Source organism: Manacus vitellinus, unplaced genomic scaffold (genome assembly GCF_001715985.3).
Source record: "Manacus vitellinus isolate BGI_N305 unplaced genomic scaffold, ASM171598v3 scaffold_27_pilon, whole genome shotgun sequence".
NCBI classification, from domain to species: Eukaryota; Metazoa; Chordata; class Aves; order Passeriformes; family Pipridae; genus Manacus; species Manacus vitellinus.
The window spans coordinates 11,060,123-11,078,002 of NW_021940039.1; the positions used below are offsets into that span (position 1 = coordinate 11,060,123).

At 46.5% G+C, this 17,880-nt stretch overlaps 1 protein-coding gene across 1 annotated transcript in view; it reads left to right on the forward strand.

Moving 5' to 3' along the window:
- Positions 1-17,880, forward strand: part of EXD3 (exonuclease 3'-5' domain containing 3) — a 275,317-nt gene that overhangs the window by 88,311 nt on the left and 169,126 nt on the right. The window contains exons 4-8 of the mRNA XM_029960619.1: positions 1,409-1,579; positions 2,820-2,987; positions 13,171-13,224; positions 13,690-13,829; positions 14,599-14,699. Coding sequence (XP_029816479.1) covers positions 1,409-1,579; positions 2,820-2,987; positions 13,171-13,224; positions 13,690-13,829; positions 14,599-14,699 — 634 coding nt within the window. The remainder of the gene's footprint in view (positions 1-1,408; positions 1,580-2,819; positions 2,988-13,170; positions 13,225-13,689; positions 13,830-14,598; positions 14,700-17,880) is intronic.

Sequence of the window (17,880 nt, forward strand, 5' to 3'; positions counted from 1 at the left end):
CAGGGAAAATTACTTGCAGGGAGAAATCTCTTATCTGAAGTCACATCTTTGTTAGTCATCAGCTTTTTCATGCTGCCTTTGATAGTCTAGTGAGAAAGAAACAGTTTCTGTCGTAAACGATAGGTTCTGTGGTTTTTCCAGACATGAAAGACACTCTGGAAAATTACTGTCTTCCAGTAAATATTGTCGATGAATAAAAAAGAACAAATTCATTGGCAGATTTTCTGTAGATTTTCTTTTGTTTTCCATGTCGTTCTTCAAACTTTATGTTGTTTCCATTGGAAGCTCTGACTGGGGCCATGATATACAGTAAATTACAAGTGCTGGCTGCAGCAGGAATGAGCATCTTTTGGATTTGGCTTTTTATCCAGAAAAGAAAGAGAGCAGCTGCTCTCAGTCATTTCTTGTCTTCTGTCTCTGCCTTTGCCCTGCTCCACGCTGGTGCATGTACCATGCAGTGAGAGGTCCTGTGTGGGTACTGAGGATGCCACTTCCTCACCCTGCCAACCCTCCCAGCTCCTTGGAAACTACTTCTAATGTAAACATTATAGAGATATTGCTCAGTACTGCTAATTTATCACTTCTACCAGATGGGTAGTAAGTAGCCTATTAACATTCACAAAGTGAGGGTCCAATTCCTTCACATTTCTAAACACATCACCCTGGGATTCCTAAGATTTATGGCATGGAGTTTTCCCATGTTCCAAGCCCCTTTGCAGGGCCTTTAGGCTCTCGGAGGTGTGTGATGCCTGACGTGCAGGGGCTGTAGGTGGTGAGCAGAGAATGCCCTGCTCAGGGAGGTTTGGGGACAGGAGCACAGATTTGGAGAATGGCAGTCTGACAGAGTTTGAACTCAGATATTTCATTCATTTTGACCCTGTGTGCAAAATCCAAACTATTTTGAGATTCCCAAATATTCCAATAACGCTGAGGAGCCATTGTAGCTGAAGTGGGGATAAGGTCAAATGTGCAAGTTTGTGGTGCAGGAATGAGGAGGTTCATGCACTGTGCTCGTGTAAGTCTGTTAGAAGATGAGCAGGTTTTTGAACCCAATTCTCTACCTTCGGTATTGCCGTTTTCCTAATAACACCCCTCTCTCCAGCTCTCTTCTTTTCTCCCCCTCCCCCAAATCCCAAGCCCCTTTGTCTGCCCCACAGAACAACTTCTCTGTCTTTATGGGATAATTAGTGTGGACAATTGCTGCTTTTCCCATTGGGTTTGAGGTGCAGTGAGCCATGAAGGAATCTGTAATGACATGAAAAGTCACTGGAGGCGCGGATGGTGGCTGAATAGCAACAGTTACCTCTCTGAATAGATTAAATTTAAAAAAATAAAGCTTTGTGTTCAACTGGGGGAAGGGAGGATTCACTAATCTTTTTGTACGTGACAATGTGGTTTTGTATCTCAGCAGCTCAAGGAAGAAATCAGGCGGGGCTTTGCCGGACTGGAGGACCCTTTGGCAGGACTCCTGGCCATGCTGGAGAACAGCAGTGATTGGAAGGGGAAAGGGCATTCCCTGGGGTATTACATCACCACAGAGCTGCAGCTTTGGATAAAAGAGCATCCTGCTGTTCCACAGGTTAGAAGAGAGTTGGGAGAGAGGGACTGATTTTAATGTGCCTCAAGTATCTCCACTTTCACTTTATTCCATAGTCCAGCATCTTCTCTGTAGCCTTATACACAGTGTGACAAGGTGTGAAACTCTTACTGAGATGTTGTTGTCTGTGGCATGCTGGTCTGAAAATGAAATCATATTGGAAGCTGTGATGCCAGAGCTCTGTTTCCCTTCCCAAGTTGGGCTTTCCAGCTCTCCAGATCAAACCACTTCGATGGAGCGTTGATCTTGCAGCCTTTCCAGGCTGGAGGCTCTCCCACTGGAACTCACATCCCTGCTGTCAGGATAAACCCAGTTGCAGTAATCTGCTCTGTGTGTTCTTCCAGCTCTGCAAATAGAAGCCAGTTACTGTAGGATTGCTTAACTCCTGCCATATGGTGGGAATGCAGAAAATGGGAACAGTCTGCCTTTTCAGCAGCCGAATGATTAGTTCTGTAATGTTGGGTCATCAGATTATACTTCCTAATGTTTACCATTCCTTCTGCCTTTATATATTCTGACCTATATGGAAAAGAGATTTTCTCTTTCCTATAAGCTGTTGGCTCTGAACTGCAGGATACTTTTATATTTGTGTTGCTTCCTTTCACATTTTTCCAAATGGCTCTGGTTAGATGTTGAGCTCTGCCATTACAGGATCTGCAAAGTGCAGCAAAGTGCTACTGCCACTGAAATTCCTGAGTCACGAGTGTGGGAAATTGTTGTGTCATGAATGATCATGTGGGAAACACAAGGATTAATACCTTTGTCTGTGCATCTTTTGATGGTGCTTTTGCTTTTCCTGCCCTTCTTGCACCCAGGAGCAAGCCTGGGAGTGAAATGGAATTCTTATGCCTGACAGCTGAGATCTCCCTGGAGGGGAGTCTCTGGATTCAAAGATTTTCTGCTGAGAACTAGAGAGGAGAATTTCTGAAGAGCTGTACTAGTTCAGAGGGCATTTTTCCAGTTTCAGATTTTACTTTTGCACAAGGCCATATCCCTTCTCCAGAATTATCCCGCAAACTCTTCATGTTTTTGAATTGGATGCTGTGAAAATAACGTGTATCATATTGTTCTGATTTGTGCTTGCAGACTCCGTGGGGAAATTGGAGAATCCCTTCCAAAGGAATTGGCTTATTCTGTTTAAACAAGCTGCATTTCCCACTGCTGTTGAATCTCAGCCATCTTTACTAAACCCATGTTTGATTTTTGTTTTGGTTTTTTCAAGTCTGGCATCCAGCTGAAGAAGCTGCAGGCCCGTGTGCTCAGAATCCTCTCCCAGTGCCCAGCTAATCTGCTTGACCCCCTGATCAGCATTTACCAGCTCCACACAGCAGACCGGAACTATTTGCTTGAACATGTCAGTCATCTTTATCTCAAGGGCGATTACAAAGAGGTGGGTCATGTCTTTCAAATAAATTTACCTTCCCAACTCTCTGTGAATGTCTGTGTCCTTTTTTTGGATGCATTTCAATGTGAATTCCGTTTCATCCCAGCAGCTGCACGCTGTGAATGCTGCAGCCTAGCAGGCTCTTCCCCTGTACAGGAGCTATGTCCAGCCTCAGCTTTTCTGCTAGCTGAGTACAGAATGCCAGGGAATCCTCCCTCCCCTCCTTCTCTGACCTTTGAAAGTAATAGGTTAATAGGGTTTAATTTAGAGAATTTAAGGGGATGGTTGTGTTCTTTTTTGTTTTCCTTTTCCACAGCAAGAAAAGAAAGGATTTTGGTAGCCAGTCATAGACCTGCTGTGCTATCTCCAGCCTGCCTGCAGCCAGAGGGCTTGGAAAACTCAGTGATTGCCCCAACCTCAATTCTCAGCTGGAGGAGTTTTGAAGCCTCTTTACCAGTGAGGCTCATATTCAAACTGTGTAACTGATCCAGGCAGGAGTTCAGTGCACCCAGGAGCCTGTGTGCTCTACCCTGGGGTTACAGCACTGCAGCATCTCTGGCATCACGGATATACCTTGGTGGCCTTGGGAGTTCTCACGTTCTCATGAGCAAACTACAATAGTGCCAGTGCTTTAGATGAGATATTAGGGAGGAATTCTCCCCTGTGAGGGTGGGGAGGCCCTGGCCCAGGCTGCCCAGTGAAGCTGTGGCTGCCCCATCCCTGGAAGTGTCCAAGGCCCGGTTGGACGGGGCTTGGAGTAACCTGGGCTAGTGGAAGGTGTCCCCCCATGGCAGGGGGTGGAACTGGGTGGTCTTGAAGGACCCTCTCAACCATTTTATGATCTTTCTGTTTTAAAGACAAAAATTATAGGTTTCTTTTTCTCCCAGGAAGGTGGTTCACTTGGATAGTGTAGAACAGCTTGATCTTGTTTAGCAAAAGGAAAATCTCAAGTAGCAGTATTAAAAATCCTGTTCTTCTGTAAAGCTGAATTCCCAAGTGAGATCCTGGAATTCCATTCATGTTGATTTCTTCGAATACTGAAACAAAGATATTTTGTATTTGGTTCAAAATTCCCAGGTAGCTGCTGGAGACTCACTCTTTTGCTCAAAAAGTTTTTGAATGTGTTTGACAGTTGTAACAATATTGTCCTATTTGACTATATTCAAGTGGGATTTTTAAGTTCATGACTCCAAAGATATTTGTTGTTTTCATGAGAAACACAGTTCTTTCTAGATCTGGTTTTGGAAAGCTGTAAATTTTTTTTGTGGAATTGTTTTTCTGTTCTTTCTTCCTCAGCAGAGCTCATTTGCTGCTCATTCCCAGTGTGAAGAACAGGAAACCTCAACAGCTTCTCGCTCTCAGCCATAACTTTCTTCTAGTTTTGTTTTGTTACCAGACGGATGAATAGAAATATCTTCAAAAATAACAGGAAATCTTTTACTGCCCTTGGGGACTGAACATACCTCAGTTCACAACAAATAACCCCAAACAACCTGGAGCTCAGGCTCTGAGCACTGCAGTGGGCTGAGGGTGTCTGTCCATCCTGCTATTCCTCATCTCTCAGCTGGAGCAGTGAAGCAGATTCACATGTAGGATTTTTGGCTCTTCAGTCTCTCACCTGAAAGGACAGAAACCTATGCAAATCCTGACTGCCATTATTTGTTTTCATGCTGTGTTTGCAATAAGACACTGGGTGTTTCACAGTTCAGTACTTAAAGGGGCTTATAAAAAAGAGTAAGGGAGACCTTTGCACGGGCAGAAAGTGATAGGACAAGGGGCAATGTTTTAAACTAAAAGAGGAGAAATGTAAATGAGTTGTTGGGAGGAAATTCCTCCCTGTGAGGATGGGGAGGCCCTGGCACAGGTTGCCCAGAGAAGCTGTGGCTGCCCCATCCCTGGAAGTGTCCAAGGCCAGGTTGGACGGGGCTTGGAGCAACCTGGGCTAGTGGAAGGTGTCCCTGCCCATGGCAGGGGGTGGGATGAGATGTGCTTCCAACCCAAACCAGTCTGTGATTCCAGGACATATTTTAGGGAAGATTATTCCCTTTGTCTGTGGTTTGCCAACCATGGATCTCTGCCCAGAGTGTTAAGGCTCCCTTCCCTCATGGAGGTTTTGGAGAAAGTTTCCTTTGGCAAATGAGATCCCAGAGCTCCCTGGGCATGGCCGTGGCAGTTATTTGTTTCTGAAGTGAATCCAGCCCTCCCTTGCGCCTGGTTTTAGTGGAGCTGGCGGGAGGCTGAGCAGGGTCAGGGCACTGTGGGAGGGCAGTGGTGGGACAGGGGCCAGGGGGGTGCCCAGCCGTGCCCAGGCGGTGCCAGGCCCAGGACGATGGCGCGGGTGGAGTGACTCGGTGCTGGTTTGGCAGCTCCGGCTGTGGTGAGGAGGCACCTGCTGGGCCAGTGGATGGCACTAGTGCTCCCGGGATGCAGGAAAACAGCGGGTACGACGGCTTGGGAAAAAGCAGGGACGTGTAAGTGGAGGTTTGAGGTGTCTGGGCTGTTTTGGGGGTTTATCCATCCTGTTGTGAGTGGAGTGAGCAGCTGCTGGAGGAGCGCCAGGCACTGGGAGCAGAGTGAGGGGCTCCCAGCTCTGCCCATCATGGCCCCCACAGTGTGGGGAGATGGGAGGGTTTAGCATTCCCACTCAGGGAGTTCCAGGTGAAGTGTAGCAGGTTTGTCCCCTTCCTAGAATCCCTCCAAAGCCAGCCGTGGCTCCGTGCTGCCCTCAGCCTGGGTTGTGCCAGTGGTGCCAGAGCCCAGCCGTGCTGCCAGGAGGATATGGTGTGGGAGGGCTTTGGGGGAACATGGTGTGGGAAGAGTGATGGGTGCTGGGAGATGTGGTGTGGGAAGGGCTCTGGGTGCTGGGGGCTGTGGTGTGGGAAGGGCTCTGGGTGCGGGGCCGGGACAATGCGGGGATTCAGCAGACCGGGGGTAATGCAGCGCGAGCGGGGCTGCGAGAGGCCCTGAATAGGCCAGGCTGTGCTGGAGAAGAATGAGGGGTAGGCAGAAGGCAAGCTAGTGTTTCATGGTCATCTTATGTTACACTTCAGCCTTTCAAAGAGTGTCTGGGGCTGGTTGAATGAACCTCTCTTGCACTGCGAATGCGGGAGCCCAGAGACAAAGGGGACTCTTGTCACTCGCAGGCCCCTTTGGGGAATAAAAGCCATTGTCACATGAACAGGGGCAGTCTGGCAGGCTGTGCATGCTTCAGTGCCCCATGATATCGCTAAGTCTCAGCAGAAATCACATTCAGGGCCCTGTCAGCTTTGATTAGCGGGGTCTCATGACTTAATGTGCTGCGATATTTCATGTCTAAGGGTGGCGGCTGTCTTTCTGGGGGATGAATGCCCTCTATTGTCCACTGAGTTATTTTATTTACATTTTTTAAACAGCTTATAAAGGTAAAAAGATAGCTGTGCTTAAAGAAAAAAATCAAATTCCTTTGCTTCTGGATCAGCAGTGAGTGCTGCTCGGGTCAGATACAGTGAAACTTGTTTTCACAGTCAGCATCAAAGTTCTCGTCTTGTTTAACAGCTTTATAGTAAATTCTGAACAGGTGGCAGTGGAGCTGGGTTTAGGAAGGAAACAATAAATAATCTTTTTAGCCTCTGACAACCAGAAATATTCTTGGGCCTGAGAGACCTCCCACTCCAGCCTCTCTGTGTCGGTGATTCGCAGCATTTCTCTCCCCTTCATCACTTTGCTTCTTAAACAAGAATACTGGATGAAGCTGGTAGCGTTTTGTTTTTAAGAGGCTTTTTGGTTGCTGTCCATTCAGATTTCTCTGTTTTCAAAAGCAGAGTATATTTTCTTTACTAATGTTTCATCCATTAATTTCTACATATAAGGAAGCATCATTCCATATGTGAAATTTGATTAATGTTTGCTCTTTCAATTAAGATAATGTGGGTTATCTATTAGAGTTCAGTAATTAAAATTTGCCATAAAATATATTGGAGTACCCAGAGAAAAAGCTGTTTAGACACAGAATTTCAAGTTTTTGTCAGCAATACGTACTCCTGCAGATGTAATAGAAAGGGGGATGGTTGACCAGAGTTAAACTTAAAGGAGCACAAATACTCAAAGGTGTAACAATGACCAGTTCAATCCCCACCATGACCTTCACTTTCAGTGCTATGATGCTTTGAACACCAAGTTAGGGATATTGGTGTTTGTAGTCCTACTTCATACGTAGTGCTGGAGTGCCCACAATGTATCGTTGCAGATCTGTCAGTAGAGATCAGTGTTAGCATTGATCAGATTCTGGATTCCTTCACTCTGACTTTTTTTGAGCTGTTCTCAGGCCAGGGAAATGTCTCTGATACTGCTGCTTCCCTCCATTCACCACCTTAATTATACAAAGGCTTGTTCAACTTTTGCTGTGTTTTAAAGCATGTGCATTTAACTTTCCTTTTTTCTTTTAAATTGAGAACTATAATGGATAGGAAAACTAAGGAAAATGTTACAGCAGTTTTTTCTGACTTAAAGATGATGATGTTAGTCTCAACAGTTTTTTCCTATTAACTTGCTCTGCTGCTCAAGGACAGCTTTACTGGCAGTTTCCTGCCAGATGATGCCCCTCCAGAGCAGAGGGAGCCAAACCCACAGGCCATGCATGGGCCACTGCCACCTGCTCCCGACCCTGCGGCTTTGGGAGTGGCTCTGCTCTTGGCCTCTGCCTGGGGAATGGCGGGGAAGGAGCTTGAACGATGCTGGGAAATCGTAAATGAGATGGTAGTGCTCTCCTCCTCCTGCCAGCACTTCTGGGCTCTGGGAGAAGCCAGGAGGATGAGCAGCAGATCCAACCATGCAGAGAATGTGGATCTGGGAAGGTGGGTGGCCTGAGCCCACAGGAGCCTTGGGCAGTGCTCCAAAGGAGTACTGGAGGGGGCACTGACCAGTTAAACCCCATTTAAAACTGCTGAGTGACCTGAGGAAGACAAATCATAGAAGCGTTGGTCTCATTGCCTCCTCCCCTCATCTGTGCACAGGCATATTCCAACCTTGACTTTTACTTCTCCACCTACTCCTTCATGGTCCTTTGAGAGTGGACCTGAGAAATCTTGTGTTTTCCTCATTTCTGCAGACCTTCTCCTCAGCCAGCTGTGTGTGTCGAGTGCCCTTTGAGCAGGAAGCAATCAACCATCGAACCTGATGTCATACGCTGTGCAGGAATGCACTCAGAACTCCAGCAAAGCTGATGAGCCACAAGTTTGAAATGAGTGATTCCAACACACAAACCAGATGTGCCCAGTGATTAATACCTGATGTGCCTTTTACTCAGTTATTTCTGCCATTATCCAAACTTTGATCACTGTGATTTTCCTGGAGGTGACGTTGGATCCTCCTCTGCAAAGTCTGGTTCTGTTGTTTGGTTTATTCTATGGGTTTTCAGAAATTCATTTGCCTTTGGTTCAGAAATAGTGCACTAAGTCAGGCACAGACTTATTTACCCTTGTGCTGTCCCAGCTTGCAAGCAGGGCTAAGTAACACAGGAGTCATCAGAAACCACTGGTATCTGTCGTGCATCACCACTCCAAGCAGTTCTACTGAAGAGGTTATTCTTCTGATGTGAACCCCACTGTGGGAAAATTGCCTAAATTGTCAGTGTAGACACCACCCAAGTGCACATGCCCTTGCAGATAAGATCTTGTGTGGCTTCCTGCACCTCATGCTGTACGTGGAAAGAATAGTCATTTTTAGATGAGACAGAGCCAATTGCATTCAAAACAAGGCGAGAGGATCAGCTGTTGGTGCAGGGTGCTCTGGGCCGTGCACTCACCTCGAAACACTCCCCACTTTCCCATGCTCTCAGTGTTGCAATCGCGTGACAAGAGGAGTGTTCTGGTGCTCCTGGCTGGGCCTCGACATGTCAAGTTTGGGAAACTTCCCCCATCCTTTGGTCAATGCACCTACACACGGTTTAGGTAGAATTCAATGTGGGTTTGGATCTCCCCTGGCCTCAACCAGCCCTTTGCTATATTTTAGGTGTCTGTCCTTGGGAGACTAAACTGTTGCAAAATGTCCAAATAGGATTTTTGCTTTCACCACCATTAAGTAAAGAATGACCCAGAGCTCCCTGAGGATGAGAAGACTCAGGAGCTTTGGCAGGATTTGAATTAGGTAATGGGCCATCAGCTTTTCTCCTGTACTAAGCAGTGGCTTCATCATGTAGCTCTCCTGTGTACACTTGGGGGTTCAAGGCAAGAGAGGGATCAGCGTTCCCCACGTTTGTTATCACCTGGGGTTTTAGTACGGGTTGAATATTGTTAGGTGCAGCAATAATGCTAATTATTGCTGTTATTAGATTACATGCTAGAAACTCTCTGTGTATGTAATGTATTTTTGTGAAAAGGCTCCTTGTACCACCAGCCCCGACAATAACACGTTCTCTTTGGAGTTTGAGTGTGTGAGTAGACCCTGATAAGCTGCCAGTATCTCAGCATTCCCAGAGCTTCCCCACGTTCCTGCATCCTAACTCGATTTTTTGCTCTTAATGGTCAGCTGGTGAAGTGGGGAGGGGGGTATCTGCTGCTGAGGATTTGTGTTGCCCCGCTGATCCAGCCTGAGGATCTACACTTGGATGAATGGGATTGCCACCTTCCAGCTGCCCTGGCTCACCTTCCAGCCCAGCCTGGGAGTGCAGCACTGCAGGTGGGGAATGCTGGTTCTGGGTGGGGAGGGGGATTCTCACCCGTTCAGTTACAGCCTCATTGAAGTGTTTGTTTTCTAACTACAAAATGAGCCTGCGAATGAGGTGTTGCTTTGCTGGAGATCTTATCAGCTATAAACAGACTGTTAAAAATAGGGTCGTTTTACACAAAACTTGTTTGTGGAGTGAAACAATTCAAAACACGATAATAACAAAACAAAATCTTAAAATAGCTCGAAGTTGAGACCACAGACACAGCTGCCAAGTGCTTTCATCTTTATTACAGTTACTCATATCTCTTCTCTTGCTATTCCCATTGTAAACACGCTGATGTTATCTCTCTTGTCCTCCCTGCTCGGCCGCCAGCCTCTGTAACTGCACCCTGCGATCCAGCCTGGTGCTTGTTCCAGGGGCCCGGGTCATGCTGCTTCTTCCACGTTTCAGTTCCAAGTGTGGACAAGGCTGCTGGTGTTCCCTGCTGAGGGAAGGTTCTGCCAGCAGCACTACTGGTGTGGCTGCTCCATCACCACCTTGAGCTGGAGTATGTTAAATTGCTGTTAAAAACCAGCTTATGTAAAGCTTTGGAACAGCTGCCAGAGCAGTGGTGGATTTGCCATCCCTGGAACTGTTCAAAGATGTGGCACTTGGGGACATGGTTTAGTGGTGAACGTGGTGGTGGTGCTGGGTTGACGGTTGGACTTGGTAAACTTAAAGGTCTTTTCCAACCTTAAGGATTCTATGAATCTGTGTGTGATCTGCTTGAAGTTCCTCTGTCCTCCAGCCCTGGTGTGGTGGAGCTGGGTCTGCCAGCCCTGGGGTGGGAAGGTGAGGGCTCTCCATGCTCTGGACAAATGAACATCTACACCTACATCTACACCCTTTGGTACAGGGTGGAATATCCAACCAGGAAAAGAGGAAAACCCAACCTGACACCATGCATGTTCATCTGATTAAGTCATCTGTACAGTTAATAGAACTGGAGATAAAGCTCTGCCATTTAGATAACAGGTCTGCAATTAGGTTAATCTGAACATTAAAAAGCCATTAGGGAACCGCTGGATGTTGCACGTTAAAGCTAACGGTGCGATAAAGGTACTCACGAGATCAAATGGTGAAACAGGGTTTGGAGAGTTGCAAGTCTTTTTTTTTTATGATTTCTTTTAATTCAGCAAACTGAGGAGCTGGGGGAAAAACAAAACCAGCTGCCAAAGCTTTGGAGTCCCAAGCCCCTTCTTCAGGTCCAAACCAGAAGTAGCACCCTTCGACTTGTCTGCCAGTGGAGAATAATCACTCGGTTTGAACTTTGGGATGTAAAACTGATAATTTGAGAGAAAAGGAACTTGATGCTTGTGGAGCAGAGGAGCTATTGGCCTCTAAGAGTTGGAATAGTCTGGAGTAAGAGATTTGGCTGAGGTTTAGTTGGGCTGAACGCTGCTCATGTACCTTTCTGTCCAGTACCCATTTGTAGCAGTCTCTGTATTAATGGTGGTTTCTGCTTTTGTCACTTAAAGCTCCTCTCTTGATTTCTCTTTTGAGGATGAAACCTGGACTTTCAGTGTTCAAAAAACCAACCGCCCCCTAAGACCCCCCAAAACCAAACCCAAACCCAAAGCAAACATAAAAAACTGATGTTTTCCAGCTGCTAATTGGGACAGAAGGATTTAACAGCCGAACTTCCATGATGTGCATTGGTTTTCTGCTTTTGCACACTCAGTCTGTGGTGCAGTGGATGAAACACAGGCATGAATTCCCCAGAAAGTAACATAATCCACGGCTCCTGCCGTGAGCAAGGCTCAGATGAGCTGTGAGGTGTCTGTGGGGCTTGGCTGGCTCTGCAGAACATGTGCTGCCAGTGATGGGCTGAGTTCAGGTGTCACTCAAATGCTGGGAGAGATCACAGAAAATGGATTTCAAAGTGTGTGCCTGCCCCCACTTAGGGTACTTTTTTGGTTAAATCTTTCTAGAAAGGTTTCATGCATGTGACGTGTGGTGGTAGGGTTGTGTTTCCTTGGGGAAAGGCACATCTGTTCCTGCATTATGTTTGCTTACGTATTAGGGGGCCTATAAGAAAGATGGGGACAAACATTTTAGCAGGGCCTGCAGGGGTAGGACAAGGGGTGATGGTTTTGAACTAACAGAGGGGAGATTTAGATTAGATATAAGGGATTTTTTTACAGTGAGGGTGGTGGTACACTGGCACAGATTGCCCAGAGAAGCTGTGGATGTTCCATTCCTGGAAAAATTCCAGGTCAGGCTGGGTGGAGGCTCTGAGTGCCCTGATCCAGATGAAGATGTCCCTGCTCACGGCAGGGGGGTTGGAACTAAACCATTCTATGATTCTACATTCTAACAAATAACGCAGTTCTAAAATGCAAATCTTTCTCTCAAATCAAAATCCATCACAGAGAGCAGAGAAATCTGTGGAAGAGAAGAGCTTTTCCTCCAAGCCCTACCACACTGGTTTTATCCACATTTAAGTAAACAGGCATTTGTGAACTCGGTGGGTTCCATGTAGTGCTCAGCATTACACACATGCTATGGCAGGGTTAGTGTTTTCAATACTGCTTAGAACCATTCTGGAAAATACAGCCTAACTTTGCAAAGCAGTTAGAAGGACACATCTGTAAAACCTCCTCATTCCCTTGTTCCCTGTTCAGCACTAAGACACAGAGGTGCTCAAAGGCTCCCTGCCCTTATTACTCCAGTTACTGGCACAATGCACTATATTAAAGCAACTCACTATATGCTTACTCTGTATTTGAGATCCAAGTGTTCTTACACACTTCAGAAATTAGATAGTATTAACTACTGTAAATCCTAATTGGTGTCTGTGCCTCCCAAGCAATGCACAGTTAGAGCTTCCTCCATTCCTGTAATCCCCAGCTGGGATGGGACGGGCAGTGGCTGAACCAGCTCTCCTGAGCCTGAGTTCCTGCAGTTCAGCCCAGCAGGTTCCTTGCTGCAGAAGATCCTGATTTGGAGGCAATTTGTGAATGTGGTAGGTCTTGGCTTATGAAAGATTTGGAAATCCCACAAAAGGGAGAAATACAGTGCTTCCCATCTTGCTGCCTCTGGTGAACCTTGGTGCTGTCAGGGGTGTGGAGCAACACAGGAACTGGGAAAACTGAAACCTCTTGATTTCAGGGTGTTCTAAATCTTGAGTTGCTTTCACAAAATCCAACTGCTTTACAGAACTTCAGAGTCTCAGAAAGGTGTGCTGGGTCAGGTGTTTTTTACCGTGCATGGATAGGAAGTAGCCATCTCAGCTGGTTTTATCCAAGTGCTTCACTTTCTCTCTTTTTGCCTGACAACGTGATCTTTAATTTTTGCTCCAGGAGATGTTGCTAATCATGATATGCAGGTCTGCCATGAGTGTTCTTGTACATTTGGAAGTGGGATGTCTGTGACCAAATGTTTGCAGGATTTATGCTTGACAACATAACAGAAATAATTAGCACATTAAAAATGTGTATAATAGCCCATTTATCCACTGTGGGGTTCTTCTAAATACACAACTTTTTTATTTATATTTTCTAGGCAGCCATACTGAGTATTAAGCTGAAATTACAGCCAGATCAAGATGTGGAGAAGGTGAGTCATTTCCTCTGCAGGCTCCTCTGTCATCAGATCCACCTTTTGTTCAGCAGGACATCCATCATGCTGCCTTTCACTTGAGGCTTTACTTCATTCCCCAGAAGTACCTATTGCATTGATGATGTACCTTTACATCCAGGTTAGGCACAGAATGTGTTTCGTTTGACCCAATTCCAGCCTCCTGCCCTGTGTTTCTGGCTGCAGCCTCTGTTACAACAAATCCTTGCTGTGTTCAGCACTAGGGTGGAGGTCAGTGCTTTTGCTGCACTGAAGCTTTGCTAATATTTGCTAAAACGTCAGAGCACTCTCATAGGCAGCACTGGTGGGCTAAGCAGGGGGTTGGGACTTGCTCACTGTGTCTGGGATGCAGGGAATGGGACAGTCTCTGCTAGGATTTAGTCATGGACCTTCTCCGTGCCTTCCGTGGGCTCCGTGGGGATCAGAGGTCTTTTCTTATCCTAGATGTGCATCCCACTGCTGCTCCAGGATAAAGCCAATGTGGTGGAAGATTATGTGGGAGAATATCCTGAGCTCCAGAGCAAGCTCCTGCAGATCCTGGACTCGTGGTGTGAACCTGGTGTCAACATCAGAGACATCACAAGGTAGAAACACTTATTGTCTTTCTGAACAGCCAGGCCAAGGTGCTGCCAGAGCACAGTGTGTTCCCTGGTTGTCTGTCTGCAGTCGTGTCTCAGCGTAAGGCAGTGCAAAAGATTGGCTTTGAGCTGAGGAAGGGGAAATTCTGGTGTCTCTGCCAGAGCCTTCTCAAGCGCCCCGGCCTGCGGGACACAGGAATTGTTGCTCTTGACAGATGCTCCGTTCCTGCCAGGAGCAGGAGTGCAATGAAACCTGTGCAGCACATCCCAGTAACAGAGCAGTGTCAAAGGGAGGCTGGAGCAATCAGCCTCTTGTGCTCTGCTGCAGACAAGGGTGAGTTTCAGTATCGGTTGTACAGGTTTGGCAGGAAGATAATACTGTGATGAAGTGGCAGAAAAACAAGAGATGCAAGTGGTTAACCTTCATGTCCTTGTCAAATTGTGGTGTGTGTTTTAATTTCTGACTTGCCTCTCACTAGAATAACTCCTGCCAGTCACAGACCCAGCAGCACAGTCAGAGTCATGGTGTAGATGCAATACTTGCAGTCTTAGCTCTGAAAAAGAGATGAGGAGGAATTGCTCACTTTCTTTAAAATGAACTTCTAGACTTGCTTCAGTCATTGACTGAAATTTGTGTGGTTGTACTGTTGGCTTTTTGCTGTACCTTGTCCTTACCAACACCAGCAAACCCCAATCTCTCTGCTGTTAAATATCTGCTATTTGGAAAACATCCTTTAGGTGATGCCACAGGTATGTATTTCTGATGTTGTTACAGACCATATCAAGGCTTGTCCAGATACAAACCAGAAAAATTTAACCACAGAACACTCAGCAAGCTGGTCTTCAGGCTCCTGGACAGATTCCACGTAGATCCAGGTACAGGATATTGCAATATATTGTGAAGTTATGTCAGCAATAAAGAACACACAAAGTCAATTTGTCTTCTTCCATGTTCATCAAGGAATTTCTGCTGTCATTTATCTTGGGGAGTTTCAGGGTTTAATTAACGATCCTGAAAAACAAAGCTGGTGAGTTATGGGAATTATCACTTTGTGCTGTCTAAGAATGAAGTGCTGTTGACTAATAAGCTGTTTCTGCCATGATATGGAATAAATCCTGACCTCAGCATGGCTCTGCATAAACACACCATGGTCAGCTCTGAGTTATGACTCCATTCCTCTCACGTAAGAGGCAAGTCATTATTCATTGGGGATCTGTTTTCTTGAGCTACGGGTCCGTCAGCTGGGAGGAGATAACCCTTTGGAAGCAGGAGCCTCAGAGCCCTTTGTATTCTTTGTATAAACTAGGGTTGGTGGTAGGGAATTTTAAGGCTCCTGCAGCCTTAGAAGTGGCACATCTTCTGTCACTGAACAGATCTGCTTCACCTGCAGATATCAGTTACCTAACAAAATCTGCTTTCCTTTGGTTGCTGGCAGGGACTGTTGATGTTTCCTTCTCTTTAGGACCTTGCATCAGACCCCTTTGGGTGCACCGTTAGCTTTTACCCTGCAGAGCTTTCCATCATCAACCCACGATATGCAATTCTCTTTTCTTGGACTGAAAGTGTTTTCTAACCACAAATTGTGGGCTTATTACACCTGTCAGGAACACTATTGCATATTAATCTTCCATCTTCAGACTGGTGTTCAAAAGTTAACAAGTTAAACCTTGCAAACCTTCATTGGAGTAGAAGTGGATATAATTAAACATGGCACGTTGCTGTGAAAGCTGAGACATATGGGGGGTGATTTATTTAGAAATTAAAACCTTCCCAGGAGTTCACTAGTCTTCAGTAATTTTTCCTCCTTGACAGGGTTGGGCATTCAGTCAGCTGTGTTGTCTTTGATGATCTGTAAAGGGAGTTGAGTTGTTCCCTTTCCTTATGAAAGGTCTGCCAAGGATATGATATAACAGTAGAGGTGAAATAATATAACTGTTCACATGCAAAATCCTGAGAAATAATAATTAAAGAAAAAAAATCAGGAGAGGAGCATGTAGGTGTGGGTCTCAGGTGCACTCTGTGGGATGCAGTCTGCTTCAACCTGCTGCTGGTTTCTAGATGTTGTAGCTGCTGATAATAATGGCCAAATCTTGCCAGTCCTCCACAGCCGTTCACTGGTGAGGAGGTTCCTTGAGGCAGATACAGATCCCATTCCTGCCTGCACTTCCAGACATTTATCCCATGCAAACTGCAGTGTCCGCAGGGCAGGGTAAAGCCTTGCTCAAGAAGGCTGCCCACCTCTTCTGAAGTGAGAGGGGATGTGGGTGACTGGTTTAGACTTTGGGCAGATAAAAGCAGTGCTGGATGACTGTCATAGTCCCATATGTGAAAAATGGTGTTTATTTTTTGCATAATATCACATGCAGTTATGAGCAGGAATTCACACTTTTCTGAGCTGTGGCAGTCAGTCTCCTTTGAAGTGCTTTGGAAAGGGAAGAATGCCCTGCAGAGGAATTGCTGCCTTAGCACTGGTCATACTGGAACTGAGTTGGAAAATGCTGGTTGCTGGAACAACGTGGCTTTCCTTGTCTTCCCACCTCTCCCCTCCCTTTTGCTGAATTTCTGGGTGTTCTTTCTGCATTGATAGTGGAAGCAGGTCCGACTGTGATGAAATAGTGTGCAAGAAGGCAGCAGACTGGGCAAAGCATACAGATGAAAGAACCCCTCGTGACTCTTGTTCTGAGCAGCTTCCCCAAAAACTTGCAGTGAGGTAGAGCTCACACTTCTTGTCACCCCACCTGGCTGGGGGCTCATCTGCTGCCACAGCTCCTGCTGCTGCTTTCGGTCTCCTCCTCGCTGTGACTCCCCCTCACCGTGGGAGCCTGAGAGCAGCAGCAGAGAGGGAAGTGGCTTTGGTGAGAACAGCTGGAGGAGGATGGGGTTTCTGGGTATGAGGAGGCAAACTTGTGTGTGACTCAGTTCTTGCCGTTCCAAATCGACTTTCAGATTTTACTATCCAAGCTCACTCTTGCCCACTCCCAGTAAATCACACTGAGTGCCAAGCTGAGGTGTCCATCAGCCACTGGAGTCTGAAACACTCCTGGGAGCTGCCAGCCTTAAACTCCAGAGCCGGATAGGAGGTGGCCCAATATAAAAAAAGATGTGGAACCTCAGGGGAAAAGAAAAGCCATCCTCCTTGATTAGTCCTCCTCTGCTTTTTCAGAGCTATATTCCTGTTAACTCACAGACAGAGTATGGTAAGTGGGAGATTTTCTGCTGAGTCCCAGAGGTGTCCCAATAAAATGTGTGTGGATTCCATTTAATTACCCTTATTGGGCAGAAGTGGTATGTGATTGAGGAAATTGAGGTTTATAGAGTCTTTCCTCACACCTGGGTCAGTATGCTCTGGTTTAATGAGCCTGTAGCTTTTTCAAGCTAATTGCATAATACTCTTTGGAGACCCTGTGAGGCTGACTTCACAAACACAAGTTTCAGTCAAAACAGATCTCAGAGGTGAGGGAACAGCCCCTTCCCAAGGCTGCCATGGTCGAATCTGTTCTCTACTGTGGTTTTGCACAGCTGAGACACACAGAGAGCTCAGGGATGTTTTTCATTGACAATTCCTGGGGTTTGAAATAGAAATGATCCCACTCTGAGAAGTGTGATAACCTCAGATATTGGGCTTGGTGCCTCTGTGCCAGTGAAGGAAATAACAGCTGTGTGACAGAGAGGAGACAGATGGGGGCTGAGTGCCCAGTAATGGTGGTGCTTGTGCTGTAGCAGCGTGAGAGGTGAGGTGAGCATCTCAGGGTTTGAATGCTCTGTGTTTTTTACCACAATCTTTAAAAGGTTTTTTAGTATAAACCAAGAGAAATGTTTCTTTTACTTGAGCACCGGGTTATCCGTTTGTTTCAACAAGTAATTTCCGTCTGTGTGACCCCCTTCCCCCACAACACACACATCCAGCGGGGCTGCCGCGCTCCAGGCGGGGCCGGGGCAGCAGAGGGCAGGAGAGGGCTGTGCACAGCCCCACATGTGCCCAGGTGAGGCACAGCTGGGAGGGCACAGCCCCACACCTGCCCAGGTGAGGCACAGCTGGGAGGGCACAGCCCCACA